General features: G+C 50.2%; 1 protein-coding gene across 3 annotated transcripts in view; it reads left to right on the top strand.

Moving 5' to 3' along the window:
* The window catches only part of FBLN2 (fibulin 2), an 89,236-nt gene that overhangs the window by 37,588 nt on the left and 25,679 nt on the right, over positions 1-25,969 (top strand). For all 3 annotated transcript variants that reach the window (XM_049641073.1, XM_049641074.1, XM_049641075.1), the window contains exons 3-5: positions 21,291-21,402; positions 22,838-22,967; positions 25,178-25,358. In XM_049641073.1, the coding sequence (XP_049497030.1) occupies positions 21,291-21,402; positions 22,838-22,967; positions 25,178-25,358 (423 nt within the window). The remainder of the gene's footprint in view (positions 1-21,290; positions 21,403-22,837; positions 22,968-25,177; positions 25,359-25,969) is intronic.

Genomic DNA, 25,969 nt, shown 5'->3' with positions numbered 1-25,969 from the left:
TCATACCTGTAATACAGGAGAATGCGTTTTCCCGTTTCTTTATTCCACAAATAGTTACCGAGTGCCTCCTGCATGGCTTCGGGTGCTGGGGACACAGCACAGTGATCAGAATATGGGTGGACCTCCCATCCCCCTCACGGAGCTCCCACTCCATGGTGGGCTTGGAGGGGGACACACAGTCAGTCACAGGAGTATGGAAGATCTGTGTTAGATGGTGCAAGGCGCGAAGGAGAAAATGAAGCAGGTGCTCTAAAATGTTCTCAACTTGGCCAGCCTGGGAGGTGGAAGATGGCATGTGGGGTGGGGTGGATTTAGTGTACATGTGGGTTTTGTGCTCCCCCACCCCTCCCGCCTTGGTCTAGGGCTCCTCGGCAAGTCTGGCCAACCCTGTGTGGGGGTGCCAGCTGCTCTTTCTGCCCCTCTCAGCACACCAGCGCCAGCCCTTCCTTCTGGGGACACACCTTGGTCGCGGTATGAACGATGTATCGCCATAGTAGTGTGAGGGGCAACCAACCGCACAATCAACGTTCATTTTTGCTCCCAAGTCCACGGGGCCAGGAGTGGCTGATGTCAGCTGGGCTCACGCTTGTGAGTGTCTGTGGTCGGCTGGCAGCTCCGTGGGGACTGGCTGGTCTGGGACGGCCTCCACCAGGGTGTCCCGTCTCCACTCTCTGCACTCTGTCCCCTTCAAGCGGGTTAGCCCTGGCTTGTTCTCACCCCGGAAACAGGGCTCCAGGAGAAAGACCAGAAGCAGGCAAGGATTCTTGGGCCTAGGTTCAGAACTAGCAGACCTGTTTCGTTTGCCACATTTTGTTGCCAGCCGGTCATGAGGCCAGCCCAGGTTCAAGGGCTGTGAGGTCACGTTGCGCAGGGTGTGCATAAAGGAAGGGAGGAGAATTGGGGCTTTCAGTGCAGTGAATCTACCCCGGGCGCTGCCCTGGGTGCCCCATGTACCTCATTTCACTTAGTCCCAAACGACTTTACAGTGAGTCCCTTCCCACAACGGGGGAAACGTTTGTGTGACCTGTGGCCCAGCAGCAAGTGGCGGACCCAGGTCTGAACCCGGGTTCGTCAATGCTTAAGGCATGTCTGGATTTCCTGCTTGCCTCCTTAGGTAGGCCTGGTACAAAGCTCCCCGGGTTTGAGCTGGCTCTGCCCCTCCCTAGACTGTGCAACCTTAGGCAAATTGCGTTATTGCTCGGGCCTCGGTTTTCTCATCTGTAAAATGGGCTTTCCTGAGGGCTGCCTCCTACAGCTGTGTTCTCAGCTGGCAGAAGGCTGGTGTTGGGCTGGGGTCTGTTGCATAGGAGGGCTCTATTCACAGCTGGTGTCCTGTGTGCTGATTCCAGCCCCAGGGTCTCTGTCAGGAGGACAACAGCTTTTGTGCTCTGGGCTGCTTCCTGTTTATCTACTGAACCTGAGACAGCAGATGCGGCTGTCCTGAGGCTGAACCAAGCCCTTTGGCCTCCTGTACCCTGAGCCTCCCAGAATCCTGGGTGCCTTGCTGAATTGGAGCTGAGGAGTCTGTGTTCAGGGCTTCCCCGAGGGCGGTGTCAGTATCTTCTGCCTGCCAGCATCTCCTCCAAGCCCCCGCTAGGATTTTTTGTGGCCTCTGGGTCCTTTGTCCTGCAGCATCTGGGGCTTTGAGGGGGAGGCCTCTGCAGACTAAGGTCAGCATCGTGTGGGCTGGAGTTCTCCTGGGCCCTCCTTGTCCACTCCGGGAGTCTCCATACTGGGAAAATGGGCTTGGGGCCTGTCGTATCAGAGATGAGCCAGCTTGGTCCTCAGAGGGTGAATCTTTGGGTGTGAATCCTGCCTCTGCCACTGTGGCTGTGTGACCTCAGGCAGTTGACTCTCCCTCTCTGGGCCTCAGTTTCTGCATCCGCAAGATGGGGGAGCCATCTTACTGGCCCAGGATTACTGAGAGGAGTAGGAGAGGGGATGTCAGCCCCCACGGGGCAGTTGCTTAGGACTGAGTTGCCGTCTTTCCCGGGTCAGAGGGCCCCTGCTCTCTGGGGGTGGGCGTGCGGGTGCGGACTTGAGTTTTTGTTTACGTGAACAGATGTGTGTGTCTTTTCTGGTGGCCGGCCGTTGTTCCCGCTGGTGAAAAAGCAACGAGGCCAGGCCTAGTGGGGTTGGGTGGGGGGCGTTCACTCCCTGCTCCCCACCCCTGCGCTGTCACTCCAGCTGCCTCCAGATGTGCAGGGCTCCTCCCCGGCTGTTCCCTCCCCACCCTGCACTTCTGTTTGAGCACCTGCCAACTGAGTCAGCGAACGCCCCGTCCCTGAGGTCTTTGCTTCAGTGGCGCAGCCTGACGGTGAGGCTGACAGCCCAGAGATGGGGAGGGGCTGCTCTCCGTGAGTCTCCATTATCACAGGTTGGCCTGTGTGTGGGAGCCTTCATTCCACGGCTGCTGCCGTGCTGGTCACGGGATGTGTACTGGGGTGCTAAGCCTCGTGACACCCCTGTCACGAGAGGTGGGGTAACTGAGGTGTAGAGAGGTTAGGCGGTTGTCCACGGCCACTGAGGGCAATGAAGCAGACGTTTGCCACCATGGACTCTCAGTCCTTTGCCCTGACCGCCTCCTCGGGTTTGCCTAGTTGCTCGGCACGAGTATGTAGTTCTCATCGGCAGACCGGGGCTCCGGGACTGCCCTGTGTCGCAGGCCCGCAAGGGGCACACAGGGTCCAAGTGGTGTGTGTACCCTTGGCCCTTGGAACCCTTCCTGGAATAGAGTTTGGGATTCCGGGGTTCTCTGGGATCCATGTCGGGGAGGGTGGAAGAGGCTGAGGAACACAGTCTGGCTGCAGGGAGCCACCTGCCTGGGTACAGAGAGCACCCAGCCCCTGAGAGGGGTGGGGTGGGGTGGGGTGGGGGAGAGTGAGAGAACCTGTCTTGTGGGGCCCGCAGCCTCCACCCTCTCGTCTGTCCCACTCACTCACTCAGCATGTTTATGGGCCATGCGCTCTGAGCCAGGGATCCGGTGGGAACTGAAAAGGAGAACACCCCCCCAGCCCCACCTTGGGGTGCATGTACCTGCTATAATGAGCAGACCTTTGGAGGCACAGGATGGGGAAGCAAAGCCAGATGCTTGAGGTGAGGCAGCTGGAAGGCAAGAGCCGCCAGCTGATGGGGTCCTGTGGGGGCTGTGGGGGCCGTGGGGACCGTGGGACCAGGAAGGCACCTGGAATGCAGCTGCTCTCCAGCTCCGATTGTTGCCCTGGGGCAGGGGAGGTCCAGCATGGCCCCTAAGTTTGGGTTGTCCAAAAGAAGCCAGGGACCTGGAATTTTATATGAAGGCTCCCAGTTTGTAAATGTTGCCAACGAATTCACATACATTAAAGCCCCGGTGAAGCATGCAGTGGTCCGGTTTGCCACAATTTAGACCCACAGAGCACCACCTTCCCTACCCCTTCCCACCCCTAATTACACAGCTAGGACACAGAGGCCGGAGGTGGATGAGGGGTGGCCAAAGACTCTCCGTGAGTTCAGGGGATGGGTCCCGAAATCCCGACTCCCAGCCCAGCGTGCTTTCCTCCCAGGCCTCCCTGCCTGGCAGAGTCAAAGCCCAGGAAACCAGTGACACACTCGAAGGGCCACTGGAGAGAGTGAAGAGGCCACATGCACAGTGAGGGTGGGGTTAGGGGACCAGCAGGGCCCGTGCAAGCATTGGCATCTCTCACACCCAGGCCTGAAGGGGAACCTAGCAAGAGCTGAGGTCCTAAAGGAGCTGTGGTCTTCCGTAGAGGTGGCCACGCCTGCCTGGGGACCCCTGCTGCAGCCCCTCCAGGCCAGCCTCTGTCCTCGAAGAGCGGGGCCAGGGGCAGATCCAGGACAGATGGGGACAGGCAGCAGGTTTGGTGGAGGATGGATATATAGGTGTGGCTGGGGAGGGGTCAGGATCTCTCCAAGATGCCACACCTCCCAGGTATGGTTTGGGGGATGTGCTTCCTGAGAGGAGTGACCCCAAATCTGCGGGCAAGGGCTACTCACGGTCTCCTTCTGGAGGCGTTGGACACAGTTGCTGACACTCCGGTAGAGACATTGCCTTGACAGTGGGTGTGTGAGTCTGGAGTGCCAGGCTGAGATCTGGGCCAGAGGTGGGAACCTGGCTAGAGAATGGCTGGGTTTCTGTCTCTTCCCCATCAAGTTTGCCCCACTTGGCAGGTAGGCAGTGCGTGGGTGGTGGGTAAGCACCCAAAGAAGGACCCTTGATTCCCTGTCTGTCACCCCATGGCCCCTGAAACCTGGATGCAGGAACAGAGAGGCCAAGGGTCTTGCCTGAGGGTGCTCAGTCAGTGGAGGGCAGAACGGGGCTCTGGGTGGCTTCTCTGGCGTCCTAGCTCTCTGCTCCCACTTACACCCAGATGTGGCCTTCAGTGTAGACTGTGGGGTTGTCAGCCCACCTCTCCTGGGCTCCTGGGATGGGCTCATTGCTCTGCTGAGTACTGAGTCGCCAATCCCTTGCAGGCTGCAGGGGACAGAAAATGGAGGTATGTGGGGGATGGGGGAGAGATCCGGTAAAGATCTAGGTGGAGTGAGGGCTTGGTGGGGCTGTAGTCCCAAATATGTCAGTTACGAGAAATGTAAAGTTGCTGGGCAGAGTCACTGGGAATTTGGTTCTGGAAGGGCCCCAGCCTGGCCCTGTGGTATCCCCCCTGGGAATGCTGGGAGCCTGAGATCACAGGTTCGCAGCCCCTCTGCCTCTTCTGGTGACTGAGCCTGGGGCACCCACTGCCTCTTCTCCAGGCAAGATTTCCACGTCAGCACCACCACCTGGGGCTTTGCAGGAAACCTTGGTGACGCCCTGCTTCCTGTTTGCCTCTAAGAGGAGAAAAAAAAAAAAACTGACCCAATTTTTTATGCGATATTTTAATTTTTGTGATTTTTCAACCCATCACTATTTATTAAGGTAAAAATAAATGTTTACCTTGCTCTTACGGAAAAAAAACTGGCCTGGGGAAACCAAAATTGCCTTATAGTTAAACCTCTCTTACTAAACTGTACATATGTGTGGTATGTATGGAAGGGTAATTAAATCGAACTATCCAGAAAGACCAGTGAAATAGAATTCAGTCATTTGTCAGATTCAGGTATAGAACAAAACGCCGTCCCGAGAACCAGAGCTTCATCAGACTCCTCCGTGAGCAGAAGTCCATAGAGTGTCTTAGGTAGCAGCAAGGTTCTTAAACTCATAACGAAGGGGATGTAATTCACTGTGCTTTTTGAGGAGGAACAGAACACGTCCCGGGTGTCTTGAAGTTCTGGAAGGTCCACACACTTGCTCTGAGGTTGGAGTGATACTGGAAGGCTGCACTTGGGTGGGGGCTGGGAGAGGCCTCCTCCAGGAGCACAGCGAGCGAGGGGTCTTGCCCTTAGATCTGATGCCTCTGTGAGCTTCAGCAGGCCATGGACATGGCCGGTAGCCTGGGGTGATCCTGAGCGGAAGGAGGGATAGCTCGTCTCGTGTTTTAGATGAAGGCCAGCAGTTGGTGAAGGACCGTAATGGGCATCCGCCCTTGGACATGTGTACTGTTTCGGAAGGCTCTTTGCCATGTTCTAATTCTGGAGTGATCTTCCAATGACTGGTTCATTCTTAGAATGTGAGCTGCCCACTCCTGTGTCCCAGCGTATGGACCTTTGTCCTGTCCCTGTTCTGGGAAAGTTATTTTCTCAGAAGATGGGGCTGGTCCCATTCAGCTTTTCAGAGTTTGCCTCAAGGTTCTTTATGTCTGGTGACTCTTTCTAGGGTGGCATCCTCTAAAAATGATGCCACTTCCTTATACTCCCTTTGTTTGTTTGTTTGTTTTAATTTTATTTATTTTGAGGGAGGGGCAGAGAGAGTGAGGGAGAGAGAGAGAGAGAGAGAGAGAGAGAGAGAGAGAGAGAGAATCCAAGCAGGCTCCATGCTGTCAGCGCAGAGCCTGATGTAGGGCTCGAACTCACAGACCGTGGGACCATGACCTGAGCCGAAATTAAGAGTTGGCGGCTCAACCGACCTAGCCACCCAGATGCCCCTGCATACTCCCTTTGAACAGAACTAAGCTTGTCAAACGTTTTTGCACTGTTCTTGATCAGGAAAGCCTGTTCTTCTGTGCAAGCTACTTTTCTTTTTTTGCACAGAGTTGACTTTTCATCAACTGTAAATACCTCAGCGAAAATGGCCAGTTAAAATGCAGAAGGCAGGCACACACCCCATCCCACCATCTGCTCCCTGGAAAGCCGTGGAGGGTAGGGCCTGTCCATGGGTCATCCTGCTGCTCAGATACCACCTCCCAAAGCTTCCCAAAGATCATGCTGCGGCCACCTGCTGTGGGGCCTCACAGGCCCTCCACCTCGGCAAAGACCACCAGAGAGTCCCCTTCGTATCTGTGGCTCTACCAGCCACAACATACCAGCATCCCCGGATTCCACTTGGAACCCGGCCCACACCAGGCAGCTGGGATGGACCCTCAGTGGGGCTGCTCTAAGGGCTCAGGGAAGTCTCAGCCCCCTAATTATGTAGGTCTTGCTCCTCTGCCCCCTTTGAGACGGAGTGTGTGTGCACACGTACGTGTGTATACGTGTGATGGAAGCATTTCAGTCTTGGCGCCGTGTGTATGGCGTAACTCTAAAAAATAAAGATGCTTCTCTCCAATACTACTGCGTACCATGATCCTACTCTTAACTCAGTTACTAATTCCCTAGTGCCATCCGATTCTCAGACCATATTCTTATTCCTCACCTTGTCCCCAAAGTGTATGTTTGCCTAGTTTTGTAAAGTAATATCTAATCAAGGGTGATTTAGACATTATTTGGTTCATATGTAGTTGTTACATCTTCTGAGTTTCCTTCTTTCTAGAAGTTTGTGCTAAATTATGCCATGGATACTCTTGAGTGTTTTTAAGTCTCGATTAATATAACAGTACTCCCTTTACAACTTTTTATTTTCGTATTTTTATTGTATTTATTATGCTCTTTGTCAAGTGCAGCATATGTGAAGCACACAGATCTTAACAGAAGAGCTCAGTGGATTTTCACATACGAATACACCAGGGCGGCCCCCCACCCCAAATCGAGATATAAAACACTTGAAGCACTTGAGCGTTTTCCTGGTGCCCCTTCTCAGCCATTCCTACTCTCCCTCCCCCGTGGGAACCGCGATGCTGACTTTTATCGCCATCTTGCCTGTCCTTGAATTTATTTTGTATAATGGGAACCGTGTGGTGTTTTGCATTTAACTTCTTCCACTCAAGATAGCTGGAGACTCACCATGTTGCATATGGCAGTGGTTCGTTTAGCAAGATGGCTCTTTGTTGTTCCATTGTGGAAACAAGTCATGGTTTATTTTTCTATTCTAGCATGGAGGTCCATTTGGGCCACTATCAGTTTTGGGCTGTGATGAATACAGTTGCTGTGAATGTTTTTATCAAGAGTCTTTGGACAACAGAGGCATTCACGGTGGATAGATACCTAGGAATCAGATTGCTACGATAAGGGATTTGGTCAGCGTTAGCCGACACTGCCCTTTTTCCAAAGTATATCACCGGTTTGCCTCCCCACGGGCAGTTGCTCTCCATCTTTGCCAACGCTGGATGTTGTCATTCTTTTTCGTTGCAGCCAATCTGGTGGCTATGTAGTGATATCTCGTTATGGTTTTAATTTGCATTTTCTCATAACTCATGATGTTGAGCGCATTTTCATATCACTGTTGGCCATTGTGTTGTCGTTTGCTTGTTTTGAAATTGGCCTTCTTTGTCTTGCTGATTCATGGGAGTTCTTTATTCTGTGTGTCTTTTTTTGGATCACATGTTACTGTATTTTGTTCTGTGACTTTTCTTTCCACTTTCTTCCTTTTTTTTAAGAGAGAGAAAGAGGGTCCGTGGGAGCAGGGCAGAGAGAGAGGGGGAGAGAGAGAGAGAGAGAGAGAGAGAGACAGACAGACAGAGAGAATCTTAAGCAGACTCCATGCCCGGCGAGGAGCCAGAGGTGGGGTTCTATCTCATGACCTGAGCCAAAACCAAGAGTTGGACGCTCAACCAACTGAGCCACCCAGGTGCCCCTCTTTCCACTTTCTTTACAAAAAAAAATTTTTTAATGTTTATTCATTTTTGAGACACAGAGAGAGAGAGACAGAGCATTAGCGGGAGAGGGGCAGAGAGAGAGGGAGACACAGAATCTAGAGCAGGCTCCAGGCTCCGAGCTGTCAGCACAGAGCTGGACGCAGAGCCTGAATTCAGGAACCGTGAGATCATGACCTGAGCCGTAGTTGGACACTTAACCGACTGAGCCACCCAGGTGCCCCCCTCTTTCCACTCTCTTAATGATGGTATCTGATGAGTACATTGCAAATGCTGTCTTCTGAGGAACCCAGATCCCTAATTTTAATGAAAGGCAAGTTACTGATCTTTACTTTCACGTTAATGTATTTTGTGTCTCTTTACAGAAATCTTTGCCGCAGAATTGTGAAGATATTTTCCTATGTTATGTTCTGGACATTTTAACTTGATTCACCTTTCACATTAGATCATATTTAGATGTGTTTCTTTGCGGGGGGGGGGGGTTGAGTAGGAATCAAAATTTATTCTTTTTTATTTTTGTAAAAAATTTTTATTTTTGAGACAGAGAGAGACAGAGTCTGAGCAGGGGAAGGGCAGAGAGAGAGGAAGACACAGAATCCGAAGCAGGCTCCAGGCTCTGACCTGTCAGCACAGAGCCTGATGCGGGGCTCGAGCTCACAGCCCATTGGTCATGACCTGGGCCTGAAGTCCACCCGGGCGCCCCTTCATTCTTTTTTTCAAATGCATATTCAGCTCATCCAGCACCAGGTGTTGAAAAGACTGTCCTTGTTGGCCTTGTCAGAAATCGAGAGGGGCTGTATACAAGTAGGTCTCTTTTCTGCCCATGGTGGCAATGGGGAAGGAGCCTGAGGAGTTGAGGGGGGGCTGCTTCCCTTGGAGCAGCTGCTACAGAGGATCTTGGACTCCCCCTGCCTGCCTCCTTCCTCACCCTCTCCTTTGCTGGCTTCCGCACTATGCTCAGTGGCCTGCAGTCTGGAGGCACCGCTCCCCTAGGATCCTGTGGCTGCTCCTGGCTGCTTATGTGGTCTGGGGCAAGTGGGACCTCCTCTTTGGGCAGCAGACTGCTCCTCTGTAAAATGGGGGTGCGCATAGGAGCCCCTTTCTGGAGCTGAAGGGAAGATGCAGTGAGTGCCAGCAGGGCCCCCACCCCACCACCCCCCCATCTGCCCCTGCAGGCGGCTCAGCCAGAGCAGAGACCCAGCCTCCAGCCCATCAGCAAGAGCAGCCAGCCCAGCGCCTGTGACTTGGGCAGATGTGGGCAGGCAGTAAACACCCCCACACAAGGAAGCAGGATGATGGGAGGTGCTGGAAAGGGCACCGGAGGCTGGGGACTGCCCTTCCCGGGTGCTGGGTGGCGGGTGGTGGAGGAAGACATCTCGGAGGGGCTGAGTTGGGTGGGCCCTGGTGGGTGGGCTCAGCCCAGGAGCTCCGGTTGTGTGTGGCCATTGTGTCTGTGATCCTGGTGCAGGGACACGGAACTCAGGAATCTTTCTTGTTTGTCCAGTTTGCAGTCACTATAAGAGGATTCCAGGCACTCCCAGGGCCTGCAGGTACCCGCCCCTAAGAATACCAGGCTGCAGGGAGCATCAGAGCTGCAGCACTGGGCTGTTTGCTCAGGCCCCTCAAACATCCTGTCCAAACAGGGCGCTGGCGGAGATGGCCCGCTCATCACCCTCCTGCCAGGTGCACACATTTTTCGGCGGCATTTCCCAAGCACAGTTCTTTAGGGCTTTAATGTCTGGGAGGTGGGGGACTGTCTAGAGGGGTCGCGACCTCTGGGCTGGCTTGTTCAGGGCACCCATTGTCCTGTGATCAAAGGAGGGTATAATCTCCAGAATTCAGGACCTTTTTATCACAGAATGCCTCTTGAATGGGCAGTACCCGCACACGAAGGGAAACAGATAAACAATACAAAAGGGGCAGACAGTGAAATGTCAGTTTGCTTCCTCACTCCCACGGTCGGGTCCTTCCCCAAGCCAACCAATGTCATCGGTGTCTCCGAATGTCCTTCCAGAAATACTCCACGTACGTCCGCGCGTCCCTTTAAAGTGATAGATGGTGACATCTTTACAGCGCTGAGCCTTTTCTTCTTAATGCTTCATAGTACATTCAGAAATTGTACCATAGAAGTGTAATGAAGTTCTAATTCTTTTTAACATCTGCGTAAGAGTGGACGGATAGAACATCAGTTATTTAATCACTGCCCTCTTGGTGAGATTTGGGTTGTTTCTGGATCTTTGCTGTCACAAATTCAGTTGTGACAAGCATCCCAGTCCTGCATGTTTGAGCCCGTGGGGAAGGGGAGTCTGTCAGTTTAGATTTCTGGATGGGGAAGTGCTGGGTCACTTTTTTTTTTTTTTTTTTTACACTGCAATGCATTTTTTTTTTCATTGCAGTAAGATACACATAACAGTGGCCGTTTGAAATTTTTTGTTTTGTTTTGTTTTGGTTTAGTTTGGTTTTTGAGAGAGAGAGGGTACAAGTGAGGGAGGAGGAGAGAGAGAGAGAGAGAGGGAGAGAGAGAGAGAGAGAGAGAGAGAGAGAGAGAGAGAACCAGGGCTCACCTGAATGAAGCAGGGCTTGAGCTCACCCCAAGTGGGGCTTACACTCATGAACCCTGAGATCATGGCCTGAGCCAAACTCAGATGCGAGCCACCCATACACCCTGAATCAGCTTTAAGTGTGCAAATCAGTGACACGTGTACATTCACATGGTACATCATCCGTCTCCAGAACATTTTCGTCTTCCTACACTGACGTCCTGTGCCCATCCAACAGACTCCCCATCCCTCCTCCCCCAGTTCTGGTAACCTCTATTCTACTTTTTGTCTCTCTGAATTTGCCTATTCTAGGTCCCTATGTAAGTAGAATCGTATAATATTTGTCCTTTTATGTCTGGCTAATGTCATTGCTTAGGTCACAATTTAAAAGACTCTTAGACTTTATTTTATTTATTTATTTTTTTAAAGACTCTTAGACTTTAGTCTGAGTCTTAGACTTTTGTAATCATACTACTTAAAACAAAATTTTTTTAAATGTTTATTTTTGAGAGAGAGAGAGACCACAAGCAGGGGAGGGGCAAAGAGAGGGAGAGAGAGAATCCCAAGCAGGCTCTGTGCTGTCAGCCTCGAGTCCAATGTGGGGCTCGAACCCACGAATCATGAGATCATGACCTGAGCCAAAATCAAGAGTTGGACGCTTAACCGACTGAGCCACCCAGGCACCCCGCTGTTTCCCTTTCTTGAACTTCATGTAGAAGGCAGTATGCCGTATTCTTCTGTGACTTGCTTCTTCCCCCCAAGGTCCTGTCTGAGATCCGTCCACGTTGTTGTGTGTAGTTGTAATGCATGTGCTCACATCACGTGGTCCTGTCACGGCTTATTCACCCTTTCTCCTGTGGAGGGGCGCCTGGCTTGTTTCCAGTTCGGGGCTTCTGTTTGTGGGTCTCCAGGTAGAGCCCGTGGGAACCTGTTTCTCCTGGGCGTATACCTGAACATGAGATCACTGCATCATTGGCTTTGGGTATCTTCCACTTTAGTAGATGAAGGTGATTGTTTCCTGGAGTGGGTTTGTTCCCCCTCTGCTACTCGGGGATGTCAGAGGCAGGCTCCCTGCCAGAGTCCGTGAGGCAGATGGTGGTGGAGTGTTCGGAAGCCAGGATGATGTGATGCTGGCCCATGTCACTGGAGGCCAGAGAGAGGGCCAGGCTGTAGCTGTCACGGTGGGAGATGCCCCTCCCGTCCTGTCCACAGTGCTTGCAAATAACCAGCAGGCGAGGGACACCGCATGGCCTCTTGGCCAAGAGCTCAGGCAAGGTGGCAAAGTGGCCAGAAATGAGGGAGTCCATGAAAGCCCAGAGGAGAGCAAAAAAGGCAGGGAGAGGTTGCTGAAAGCCCCATCGGCTACCTGTGCTAAAGGGGTTATTGTCCTATCTGCCCCTTTATTAGTCTATTCCTTGCGTTTAAAAAAAAAAATTTTAATGTTTATTTATTTTTGAGAGAGAGAGAGACAGAGACAGACAGAGCGTGATCATGGGAGGGGCAGAGAGAGGGAGACACAGAATCCGAAGCAGGCTCCTGGCTCCGAGCTGTCGGCCCAGAGCCTGACGCAGGGCTTGAACTCACGAACTGCGAGATCACGACCTGAGCCCAAGTCAGAGGCTTAACTGACTGAGCTAACTGGGCACCCCAGTTCCTTCGTGTTTTAATTAATTAGTTAATTGGGGGGTAGTCCCCAAACAGCTGCTGTGTGCCAGGGGTGGGGAGGAACCGATTACTGAGCATCTGTTGTTTGCCAGACACTGAATCTTTTCACCTCTCCACTTTGTGAAGTATGGCAGGGAGAGGTTATTCGCCCATCTTACAGGCGAGGAAATGGAGGCTCAGAGGATGAGTGGCCTGCCGAAGTCCCCCAGCCCATGTTCACAGTGATGGTACGGACGTGTCTGGGCCCACTGGGACCCCCGGTGGAAACTGCCACATAGAGGCAGTGCGGGCAAGGTGGACGGGCCATGGTGTGCCTTCTTTCTCCTTCCTCATTTTCCTAAGCTTGTGCCCTGGGCTGTGTATCTTAAATTCTATTTACACATCTGGAAGATCAAGATAATCATCTGACTTCATGTTGTTGATGTAAGCTTTCCCTGACATGATATACACCAAGGGCCTGGGATACTTCATTCAGCACCAGGCCCTGGGAGCCCTGAGAGGACTCAGACCCAGTCTTGGCTCCCGAGACCCTCTCCATCTGGTGGCTGAGACAAGCATGTCATCTGAGAGTGACATTACGGTGAAAGCATGTACCGAGTGCTGACGTGAATGAAGCCAGAGGAGGGGGCTGCTGGTCCCCCCGGGATGGAGGTGGGTGCCAGTGGGGGCTCAGAGGGAGTCATATATGAATTGGCTGGTTAGGGGTGGATAGTTGGACAGCGCAGAGAAGGGCATTCCTAACATGGACCAGCATGTGCAAAGACAAAGTGGTAAGGGGAAGCATGTGTAGCTAGGGTACAGGGTGAGAGCTGGGACATGACTCTGGGCTGTGGTTGCCACACCAGGGAGGGGTGCTTCATCCCATACGTCAGTGGCCATCCAGTGGGGTCTGTGGACCACAGGTTCCCTGAGCTGACTCTGGACTGGGGAAGGCCAGGGTTAAAAGACGGAGTAGGGTGGTGTGAAAAGGGTTGGCATAGAGGTTAGTTTAGATACAGGAGTCAGGGAGATCCTCTCTGAGGAGGTGAGAGCCCTGAAGGAGAAAAGGAAGGCAGTCCTGTAGACAGTGGGGTTGGGGCAGGGCACAGGAAAAGGGCAGAGGATTCCAGGCAGAAAGTACAGAACACGCAAAAGCCCTGGGGCAGGAATGAGTCCAGGGAGTTCAAGGAGTGGACGGAGTGAGTGAGAAAGAGGGTCAGAGAAAGGAGATGAGGTGAGGCAGTCAGCAGGGCTTTGTAAAGAAGGGATAACAGTTGGGGGCCTGTAGGTCCAGGAGAGACACAATCTGATTTGTATTTGTGAACTCGTTCTGACACCCTCTGGAAAATGGCCTGGAGGAGGATACCCGTGAGAGCAGGGGCCCTGTTGAGCCAAGTGGTGGTGGCAGGGTGAGGGGCCAGGTGGCTGGACTGGGATCACTTCCGAGGTGGCCCCATGAGTGATGGAGGGAGGTGAGCAACGAGGAATTGGCCCGGGAGGGTCCTGAGGTTTCCAGGGGCCCCTCATTGACACAGGGAAGACACGGGGAAATCATTTGCCGAACAGATTCTGGCAGTGGGAACACCAGGGAGCATCGGTGGTGGTTCCTTAGCCAGCTGCATGTGTGTGCAAAAAACTACAGCTGGAGACAGATGTGGGGGGAGGGCATCGTGTTGGAGAAGGCACTTGAAGCTCGGAGACTGGATGAGATCAGCCAGGGCCGGGGTGGAGACGGAGAAGGGAAGAAGTAAACCCTAGAGCTGGAAATTTGAATGATTGGTGCCTGGGAACTTAAAAAGAACCAGAGGGAAAGACAGAGTCTGGGGAGCTCAGAGGGGTTGGTCAAGGAAGGAGAGGAGAGGTCAAGGAGGAGAGGGCCTCTGGGCCGAGCCTCGAAGCCCTGGGGTAGGGGAGGCGGGTGTGTCTTTTGGACAAGGATACAGGGGTCCACATCTTGTTGGGCTTTGCCCGGCTCTGCCTCCCACATCTTGGACAGTGCCGAGCAGCACCAGGCTTGGCCCCTATACGGATTCCCCCTCCTGCTCCAAGTGGGTGGCCCTCCCAGCATAAGGGTTCACGGCCTCTGAGTTCCTTTGTCTGAAACAGGGGGAAGCTGGAGTGGGAAAGGCCAGGGGAGAATGGTGGGAAGTCTGCCAAGCACAGGCTGGAACCTGGCTTCTGATCAAGGAGGGGGCAGGAAGAGAACTCTAGTCGATCCACAGGGAAGCAGCACCCCCTCTCAGGCTGGTTCTGGTTAGATTCTCAGACAACGCCTTCAGGATCAGCTACATCAAGCAGCCTGTGCCACAGATGTGGGGAAGCTGAGGCCTGGAGAGGGGAAGAGAAGTTAGGAAATTGAGGCTCGGGAGTTCTGGCTCGCCACCTGAGCTGTAAATAAGGCAAACGAGAGTACTCATCGAAACTGTGAGGATGAAAGTGCTTGGACCCGAGCCCAGCCCCCACTTCATTTTAGCTGCTACTGTTACTTCGATAGGGCACCCATCTCATATCAGCTGGCTAAGACCCAGGGATCCACTGTAATCTCCTAATGTCAGTAAGGCAGTCTTGGAGAAGGCCTGGGGCAGTAAGAGTTCGGTCCAGCAAAAGAAAGCTGTGAACTTGAGCTGTGAAGAAAAGGGACAGGCTGCCTGGGTGGAGGGAGCTCCCCATCACCAGAAGTATTTGAGCTAGGCGTGACTCCCACGTGCCCGGAGTGTAATGCGAAAGGATTAACCACGGAATGGTGGCATCACTTTCCGTGGCCACAGAGACCCCAGTGCCGTTGTAGAGAAGGAAACAGGCAAGCGGAAAAGTAAGCTCATAAGTAAACAAGATTTCACATAGTGATGAATGCTACTCAAGGAGCCTTGAAAAGGAGTGACGGGGTAAGAGAGTAGCTGGGGCTGATTGGATATGCTGTCTTTGGCCATACAGGTATTTCACACTTCATTGTATTCAGGTTTTCCTTTGTACTTGTGAATTTTATTCCCCCCCACCCCTCCAGCTTTATTGAAACGTAGGTGACATACAGTATTGTGTAAGTTTAAGTATACAGTGTGATGATTTGCTCTACATATGCCCTGTGAGGTGATTACAACAATAACACTAACATCCATCACCGCACATAGTTGCCATTTTTTGTTGTTTACGGTGAGAACATTTTAAGATCTACTCTCGTAGCAACTTTCAAGTGTACAAACACTGTCCTGGGCATTAGATCACCAGAACTCAGTCATCTTATAACTGGAAGTTTGTGCCCTTTGCCCAACATCTCCCCATCTCCCCAGAGTACCCCCCTGACCCACCCAAACTACTCTGTTCCTTTGAGTTTGGCTTCCTTTGATATCACATATAAGTGAGATCATACAGCATTTATCTTTCTCTAATTTATTTCACTTAGCATAATACCTTCAGAGTCCAAACATGTTCCTGAGAATGGTAGGATTGCCTTCTTTTTTTTTTTTTTTATGGCTGAATAACATTCCATTACACACACACACACACACACACACACGCACAGAGCACATCTTTCTCCATTCATCCATCAGTGGACACTTAGGTTGCTTCCATGTCTTGACTATTGTAAATAATGCTGCAATGAACATGGGGGTGCAGATATCTTTTTGAGATTGTGCTTTAATCTCCTTCAGATGTATACCTGGAAGATTTTGTATATGGAGTTGCTAGACCATAGTTTTTTGCTTGTTGGTTTTGTTTTTGAGGAACCTCCATACTGTTTTCCATAGTGGCTGCACCACTTTACATTCCTACCCACAGTGCAGGAAGGTTCTCTTTTCTCCACATCCTCACCAACACTTGTTATCTTTTGCCTTTTGACATTAGCAACCCTAACAGGTGTGCAGTGACATCTCACTGTAGTTTTGATTTGTATTTCTCCGGTGATGAGTGATGTTGAGCCCCTTTTCACATACCTGTTGACTATATGTCTATTTTGGTCCCTTGCCCATTTTAAAATAAAATATATATATATATTTTTTTGGCTATCATATGAGTTCCTTCTGTATTTTGGATATTAGCCCCTTATCAGATATGTGGTTTGTAGATATTTTCTCCCATTCTGTAACTTGCCTTTTCATTTTATGGATTGTTTCTCTTGCTGTAGGAGCTTTTTAGTTTGATGTCATCCTACTTGTTGATTTTTTGCTTTTGTTGCTTGTGTGTTCATGTCATTACCAAAAACTCATTGCCAAGACTAATGTCAAGAATCTTTGCCCCTGTGTTTTCTCCTAGGACTTGTACAATTTCAGGTCTTACGTTTAAACGTTTAATCCATTTTGAGTTGATTTTTTTAGAGGAAAACATATTTTTTTAAAAATTTATTTTAGAGAAAGAGATCGAGAGAGACAGAGTGTGGGCAGGGATGGGGAGGCTGATGGAGAGAGAGAAAATCTTAAGTAGGCTCCATGATTAGTGTGGAGCCTGACATGGGCCTTGATCCCGCCACCACAAAGTCACGACCTGAGCTGAAATCAAGAGTCAGAGGCTCAACCCAATGAACCACCCAAGCGCCCTAAGTTGATTTTTGTATATGGTGTGAGGTAGGGTCCAATTTCATTCTTCTGTGGATTTTACTTCTGAAGAAGGCTCTCTTTATCCTAAAATTATTTTCTTAGGTTTCTTCTAATCCTGCCTTTGGATTTGGACTTAATTTTTGTGTGTAGTGTGAAGTAGGTCCCAACATTGTATATTCAGTCCTTTCCACACTGAGTTTGAATGCCACCATTATCACATACTAAATTCCCAAATGTATATCGTTCTGTTTCTAAATTCTGTTGTTTCATTGATCTCCTCGTATCTTTAGTTATTGGAACTTTAAAGTATGCTCTTCTTTTCTTTTCAGAATTTTTCCTGGGTATTCTTAGACATTTCTTGTTTTGGATGAATCTTAGAATCTTAGCCTGACAAGTTTCATGATAAATTGTGTTGGGATTTTGGGTTGCATTGAATTTGTAGATTAAATGGAGGAGAATTGACATCTTTTAAGGTATTGAATCTTCCCACCTTCCTGTCCAGCCTCATGATATATATTTTTAATAAAATATCTTATATTTTATTATTATCTTATTCTTATAAGATATTCTTATATTCTTATTCTTATAAGATATTATCTTATATCTTTTAGACAATTAAATTTTTTTCTTCATGTGGATTTAGCATGTTTATGATGGATATATTTCTAGGTTTGTTTCTGTTTTAAATGGAATTTTTTCTACTACTTTCCTATTTAATTGTTGCTCTTGTATAGGAAAGCCACTAAACGGAGTATGTTGGTTTTGATTTTGGCTACCACATAATAATAATTATTATTAATTAGTATTCATTTTAGTACTGTGTGAGTTTTGATTCCTTTGGATTTTCTAGAAAGATGAAACCATAACATCTACAAATAATGACCATCATCTCTCTGTAAAATTTTTTTTTGCTGTTTGTTTATTTTTGAGAGAAAGAGAGAGAGAGACAGAGCACAGGTGGGAGAGGGGCAGAGAAAGAAGGAGGCACAGAATCCGAGTCTGTGCTGAGCTGTCAGCACAGAGCCTGATGTAGGGATTGAACTCACGAACCGCGAGATCATGACCTGAGCCAAAGTTGGATTGAGCTGCCCATCATCTCTTTGTTTCTATTTCTACTGCCTCTTTTTTTTCTCTTGCTTTATTGTATCTGCTAGTATCTGTCTCTAAGACAATACCAAATAGAGTGTTGTAGGCATTTTTTCATATCTGTCACTTCAGTGAGGCAGGCATCTAATGTTGAGTTTGTTTCTGGTAGATGGTTGTTATTAAGAATTGTTTTCATTCCTCCTGGTACAGCCCTCAGGTTGTTATTGAAATTTATTTTCCCTCTTTTAAGGAACGGGACTTGAAACTTAGAAGAGTTCAGTAACTTGAAATGCCCACTCACGAGATGAAACTGATGATTCTTAGTGAGCTGTCACTCTTTTCCTGGAACCTTGCAGGCTGCTGACATCCCTTGGTACATTTATCCCTCAGCTCTGCTGGGTTATATGACCTGCTCAAAGACATTTAGAGAGTCTTCGTAGGTTTCAGTGGTTGTGCAGCTAAGGGTTTTCATAGCAGAGGAGGACATGGAGTCTTTAGAGAGAAGAAATGCCTACACATGGTAGCACAAAGAGGTGGACCCAGGCTCAAAGTTATTCTGTGACACCCTGCTGCCCCCCAGCATGCATGTAGGTATTCTAGACGAGCTTTGCCTTTGTTTTTTAAAATTATTGTTCACGTATAATAGCATACCGTGTTATGTTAGTTTTAGGTGTACAAAATATCTATTCAACAATACTGTGCATTGTTCAGAGCACCATAAATGTAGTCACCATACTATGTTATTACAACATTATCCACCGTATTCCCTATGTTGTACTTTTCATCTCTGTTTATTTCGTAGCTGGAAATTTGTGACTTGTAATTCTCTTCATTATCCCACCCACCCCACCTATCTCCCCTCTGGCAGCCACCAGCTCGTTCTCTGTATTTAAGAGTCTGTTTTCTTTGGGGTTTTTTGTTTGTTCATTTGTTGTGTGTGTGTGTGTGTGTGTGTGTGTGTGTGTGTGTGTGTTTACATTCCACATGTAAGTGAAATGATATGGTATTTGTCTTTCTTGTTCTGACTTATTTCACTTAGCATAATGCCCTTTAGATCCATCCATATTATTGCAAATGGCAAGATCTCATTGTTTTTTTAGGGCTGAGTAATATTCCATTATATATAGATGTACATATAGGTTGCTTCCATGTCTTGGCTACTATAAATAATGCTGCAATAAACAGAGGGGTGTTTCAAATTAGTGTTTTGTTTTCTTTAGGTAGATACCCAGTAGTGGAATTACTGGACCATAGGCTATTTCTATTTTTAATTTTTTAAGGAACCTCCATATTATTTTCCACAGCGGCTGTACCACTTTGCATTCCCTTTTGGGAACCCCTTTGGGTTCCCTTTTCTCCACATCCTCGCCAGTGGTTGTTATTTCTTGTGTTTTTTTAATATTGTGGTTATGATTTGCATTTGCCTTATGATTAGTGATGTTGAGCACCTTTTCTTTTTTTTTTTTTTTAATTTTTTTTTTTAACGTTTATTTATTTTTGAGACAGAGAGAGACAGAGCATGAACGGGGGAGGAGCAGAGAGAGAGGAAGGCACAGAATCGGAAGCAGGCTCCAGGCTCTGAGCCATCAGCCCAGAGCCCGATGCGGGGCTCGAACTCACAGACCGTGAGATCATGACCTGAGCTGAAGTCAGACGCTTAACTGACTGAGCCACCCAGGCGCCCCTGTTGAGCACCTTTTCATGTGTCTTTTGGCTTAGATGTGATTTATCTTTGCATGTCATTTATTTTTAGATCTCAGAGCCAAATGGTTGGGTGAATTGTACTCATCTCTGGCACCTTACATGTTATTGTCTCTGTAAGACTCTCTCTTGTTTTATTTATGTATATATTCCCTTTTGGCCCTTGTCCCCATCGCCAGCTTCTGCCCCACCCGAGGTAACTGTTCTCTTCTGTTTAATTTGCATGTGTGTGTTTTTAATTTATGTGCAAAAACATATTATAATTTTGTGTGCAATATTTTTAATTTGTGTAATAGATCCCATTTGGTTTCTTCCTCCCCCTCCCGCTCCCCCCCCCCCAGTGCTCTGTTTTGTGCGCTTCCACATTGCTGTGTGTGTGTCCAGCTTCATGTTGTTGGGTGTACGTCTATTCTATTATTTCTGACAGCCATGGAGTCCTCCATGGAGCACGTCCCCAAATTCTATTCATCCACTCCTCCACTGATGAACACCTAGGCTGCCTCCAACCCCTTTCCACAAATGGTGCCAAAGCATTGCATCCTTGTAGTGAGCCTGGGGGAGGACTTTCCTGGCATGCACAGCCAGGAGCAGGACCACTGGGGTCAGGACGAGGTATATACTTAATTGTGTCAGCAGTACCTCATCTCCTTCCAGACTGGCTGTGCCGGTGACCCCTTCCGCACCCAGGGCAGGAGGGTTCCCACCTGTGCCTGGCATGCATTGCTTTTTAAAATATTTCTAGTTTAATAGGTATTTTACTTTTTTTTAATATTAATTTTCAGGAGATTATTATATTTTCTCACTGGCAATTCTTTGCCGGTTTTTTTTAAAGTTTATTTATTTTGAAAGAGAGAGAGAGAGCACGCATGCACATGAGCAGGGGAAGGGCAGAGAAAGAGGGAGCGAGAGAAAATCGCAAGCAGGCTTTGCACTGTCAGTGCAGAGCCTGATGTGGGGCTTGATCTCATGAACCATGAGATTGTGACCTGAGCTGAAATCAAGAGTTAGACACTTAGTCAGCTGAGCCACCCAGACGTCCTGCCAGTTTTAGACATTCCAGAAATGCCTCCTAACCTGTCAGCAGTCTCTTCTATTTGTCTATGGGGTTCTTTTTTATACAGTTTGAATTTGGGGGTGGGCAAATTCATCTGTTTTTTTAAGCTGTGGTCTGTGCCTTTCAGTTTTAACACATTCCCCTACCTCTGCCTTCTCCTTCTGTCCCCAGGCACAAATATTTCCCCCACGAACTTTCCTGGACGAGTTTTAAACTTCCCTCACTGCTGCTGTTGCTTCTTATGCCTTGTCTTGTCTTGGTGTCGTAGGTCAAGTTCCTTAGAAGCAGAGCCTGACTTGAGGGTTTTGTGCGTGTGGTGGTTCATTTGGAGAAGCCGCCTGGGGAGGGGGCAGGGAAGGAGCTGGCCAATGTTCTCCATCCCACAGGAAGCTCCACAGGGCTGTCGCCTTAGAGGCAGGGCTGGGCTTTTGTACCCCCACTCGTCCTGTATTGGCCATACTTCCCCAGCCTCCTCCCCCGTGGGGTGGACTTAACCTCGCAGGCAGCTCTCCGAAGAAGGTCATCCTTGTGGGCTGGGGGCGAGTGAGTCTCCGGCCCAGTAACGGGGGTCTGGACAGCACCAACAACATCTACTGTGCTTGCTGGCCCTGGGAGACCTTGGAACCAGATGCCTCCTCCATGGTAGTGACTCTGCCTTTGTTGCTACCCACAGTCTCCACGAAGGATCTGATCGAGACGTGCTGTGCAGCCGGACAGCAGTGGGCCATCGACAACGACGAGTGCCTGGAAATCCCCGAGAGTGGCGCTGAGGGTGACGCCTGCAGGTAGGGGTGGGCACGCTGGAGCAGGAAGAGCTGCTCATTCACCTTTTCCAGATCCCTGCCTGCTTTGGCCCCGGGGCCCTGGCAGTGCAAGGTGAACACGAGTCTCACCTGTCTCAGGTGTACAGGGGCAGTTGGGTTGTGGCTGCTGTGAGCCTGCTGGCCGGCTTTCTCCAGGTGTGGAGAGCCCAAGCCTGGCTGCAGGACTAAGCTAAGCACATACTTTTGTAGCTGGACTGATGAGCAGAGTAAAAAGATCCTACAATTTGGAGCAAGTGTTAAAGAACCACTATCATCCAGGAACGGTTGGGTGCCTCACTCGCTGTATGTTGCCCTTGCTGCTGGGGCAGTGCTTGGCCCGCACGGGCTTTTTGTCCTTGGCTTTGAGCTGGGAGCCTTCAGCCCTCTTTCTTTCCCCACTCTGCTACCCTGGGGTCTCCAAAACGCTGGCCTCTCACTGTCCTCTGCTGCCTGTGTTGATATTTTCTTCTGACTCGTATTGTCTGCAAAGGAAGAATTTATACCCCTGCCCCTTCGGTGCCAGGCCCTGAAGATGTCTCGGCCGGCCATTCACCTCCTTTTCCCCAAGGATGCCTCTTTTCCAACCTACTGTTTTTCTAGACAACGAGGGCAAGGTTCAGAGAGGTGGTATGACTTACCCGAAGCCACACGGCTCCCCAGGAGCACGGCCAGGGTTAGACCCCCTGTCACCTAATGTCTGGACCACTGTGCGCCCTTTGGAAACATTTAAGTTCTAGCCTTGTCTCTTTCCTTTCCCTTCTGTCATTGCACCAGTTCAGGAGCTACTTAGGAGTTTGAGAATGTTATCATTCAGGAGTTTTGAGCTTAGGGGCCCTGAGAGTGTGCTTGTGTTGTCTTGTAATGGGAAACTCACTCCTTCATAGATAGACAATCCCATCACTGAACAGCTCCCACTGCGACATGCCCTTTCCCAAGTGAGGCTAAACCCCACCTCCCTGTGAGCCCCCCTATTAGTGTGCTGGCTCATCAGCTACCTCTGCCCGGGGTAGCCCTACAGACCCTGGGAGGCATGGCCAGGGAGCCTGGAGGCTACTCTCTTCCGGGCTGAGCTGCCCTCTGCTTCCTGGGGTTGAGTCCCCCTGTCTATCTCAGCCCTGTGGGGACCTCAGGATGCTGACCCCCTCCCACATTGGTCAGGAATAGACAGCATGGAGTCTGGTGGGCTCCAGGCCCCGAGTGTTCCTGGTTAAGCTCAGAAATAGAACGCGTGTTCTTGGGCAGGGGATGGGCTAGCTTTGCTGATGCCCCTGCCACCAGCGTTGGTCTTGCTTGCAGTGGGTCTTGGGAGGGGCTTCCTTCTCTGAGCCTCAGTTTCCTCCTCTGTGAAATGGGACCTGTGATCCCTCCTGGATGGGGGCAGGCGCTCGGGTGCAGCTGACGCACACCTCTGTTGCAGGACAGCCCAGAAGCACTGCTGTGTGTCCTACTTGAAGGAAAAGAGCTGCATGGCTGGTGTCATGGGGGCCAAGGAGGGCGAGGCCTGTGGGGCCGAGGACAACGACACCTGTGGCGTCTCCTTGTACAAGGCAAGCCCGACCTGCGGCATTCGTAGCCTGGGCCCGAGGTCCTTGAGGGCTGGGGCGTCGGGCTCCCTGGGGGACTCCCCCATAGGGAGTGACACTCTTGCCTGGGGTTGGGGTGGGGGGGCCTCTTCATCTGTGTAGAAAACATCATCGGTTATTATAGCGGCCAATTAATTCAGGAAATATTTATTCAACACCAGCATGTGCCGGGCTGTCTTAGGCATTAAGGATGCAGAAATGAGTAACACGTGAAAATTCCTGCCCCCGGAGGACTTTCTGTTTCTTTTTTTTTTCTTTGTGTGTCCAGCTCATTTCAGTTAGCGTCTTGTCCCCACAGTCACCCATGTCGTAGCATGTGTTAGACTGTCTTTCCTTCTTAAGGTGAAATAACACTTCGGTGTACAGAAGTAACACAGTTCATTCAGTCTTCTGTCAGTGGGCACCGACAGCTGCCTGGTACCCTTTGTGAATAATGCTGCTGTGAACTTAGGGGTAAGAAGAGCCTTCCTTGAGGACAGAAGGCATTTCCATTTCTACTGCATTGGCTAGAACTTAGCCCGGTGGCCACACCTAGCATCAAGGGAGGCTGGGGAACTCAGTCTGTATTCTGGGGAGGTCGTGTGTCCATTGAACGTCAGGAGGAAGGGGAAACAGACTGTGGGGGTGGACAGCTGACTGTCTACAGCAGGGGCCGAGAGCAAACCTAAGACCATAGAACAGTCTCAGGAACAAACCACGGAAGGAGGTGTTTGCGGGAGACTGGGAGAGAGAGAAAGGGAAGGAGTGGAAAGAAGCCTGTGTCACGAGCCCGGATGACTGTGACAAGGAGGGCACCATTTGGGAGAGGATTTGGACTTTGATTTTTGTCTTGTTGGGGTCAATTTCCTAAAAACTGATATTAGGGAAAGGATTTTGGTGCCAGGCAAGTTTGGCATTCCACTGTGTGTGTTCGACCCTGGACCAGTCCTCTTTTCTAGGCCTCAGCTTCTCCATCTGTAAAGTGGGGCTAATAATCCACGTCTTCTGGGGTGGCTGTGAGGGTCAGAGATAATGCAAACTATTAAGGACATGGTGGCTGTGCTCACCATTGGGAAGTGCAGGCCTGGAGAATCCATGAGCTATTGCTACATAACACACCAGCCCAAAGCTTAGTGGCTTATGCCTCACTTAACTCATGAGTTAACTCATGAGTTGCTGACCTAGGCCATGCTCAGCTGATCTGGCTGGGCTCGCTTACCCGTCTGCCACAAGCTGATGGTTCTCCTGGCACCGCTCTGGGATGATGACGGCTGTGCCAGCTTTTCTTTGCTGCATGTGGTCTCTCAACCTCCAGCAGCCTAACCTGGGCTTATTCCGTTAGTGGCTGGGTTCCAACACCGGGCGTAGAAATGAGCAAGGCCTTTTGAGGCCCAATCAAGCCGTTGGGACATAGATTCTCTCCTTTGAAGGAGAAACTGAGCTATCACATTGCAAAGACAGCAGAACAGTGAAGAGTGAACGAACAGGGCTGTTGTTGTAATCCATCTACCACAGGAGTTTCAACAGATTAAATATTTTGTTTTTGGAGGTAGACAGTTTGGGATGGGGTGGATCTACGTGATACCTTCAGGTACCCAGGCTTCTGCTTCTCTGCACAGTCATCTTTAGCTTGTAGCTTCCATCTTCCGGGTTACTTCATGACCCTGGATAGCTGCTGGGGTTCCAGCCGTCACACCAACCAAAATCAAGGAAAGAGAAGAGCAAAAGAGATACACTTCCAAGCTGAGTCAGCCCTAGTTTAAAGCTCTCCTGAAAGTATCATATCACTCCTGTCTCTAACTTCAAGGGAAATTCTGTCTTTTAGGGGGCCTGAGTAGAACTGGGTTCTGCTAGTCAATATTGGTGTATGGGGGTGGGGGTGGGTGTTCATGGATATGTCTGGGGTTAGTTTGTGGTTCTTTTCATAGGTGGCCAATTGTTAATTATTGCAAAAAGCTTATATTGGCCCTGCTTTGAGCCAGACATGGGAAGTGGAGACAGGGAGCACTGGTCTCAGGGGGCACATACGGGGCCGGAAGAAACAAGACAAGGATGAATTCATCCCAGTCCGCGAGCCTGGACCCAGGCTGTGCCCTGGGGGCCCTGAGTGAGTCCCATGAGCTGACAGTCTGTGAGGAAGGCAGATGGGCTCTGAGGGGCCAGAGTGTGGGCAGTGATGGCCCCTCTCCCTCCAGCAATGCTGTGACTGCTGTGGGCTGGGACTCCGTGTGCGGGCTGAGGGCCACTCGTGCGAGTCGAACCCCAACCTGGGCTACCCCTGCAACCACGTCATGCTCTCCTGCTGTGAAGGTGAAGACCCCCTCATTGTGCCTGAGGTCCGCCGGCCTCTGGAACCCGAAGCCGTACCGCGGAGAGGTGAGTGCTGCCCACTGGGCCACGGTGTGTAGGCCAGTTGAGTGGGAGGCAGAGAGAGCTTTGGGGGCTTCTAGCCAAGGTCGGATGCCCTGTTGCCTCCTGTAGGAACCTTGTGTGTACTGTCACCTGTGGCTTGAGGCACAAGTTCGGCTCCTAGGTAGAGTTCTTCTGTAGCCTCCAATGGTGACTCTGCCCTATTATTTCTGAGATGGTAATTGAATACAGCTATGCATGTACTCCAGCCACCAAACCACCAACCCCCTACCACCTTTCCACTCTCCACTCACCCACCCTCCCGTGTCTTTGTTCATCCACACATCCATATGTCTTCCTTCCCATCCGCTCTTTTATTCGTCCATCCATCTCACCATCCCCTGCACATTCTCCTGGCCCCTGGTCCATTCCTCCATCCATTCATCCTTCCAGTACACCATCCATTCCTCTGTCCCTTATCTATCCACTCACACATCAAACTTTGCATCAATTTGTTTACTCACCCATCTACTTACCCAGCAGCCCATCCACTTACCTTCTGCCTGTCCATCCAGCCATCCAGCCATCCAGCCATCCATCATCCATCCATCATCCATCCATCATCCATCCATCATCCA

This window comes from Panthera uncia, chromosome A2 (genome assembly GCF_023721935.1).
Source record: "Panthera uncia isolate 11264 chromosome A2, Puncia_PCG_1.0, whole genome shotgun sequence".
Lineage (NCBI taxonomy): Eukaryota > Metazoa > Chordata > Mammalia > Carnivora > Felidae > Panthera > Panthera uncia.
The sequence above is the reverse complement of the archived record's forward strand: the minus strand, read 5'-3'. Positions and strand labels throughout refer to the sequence as shown.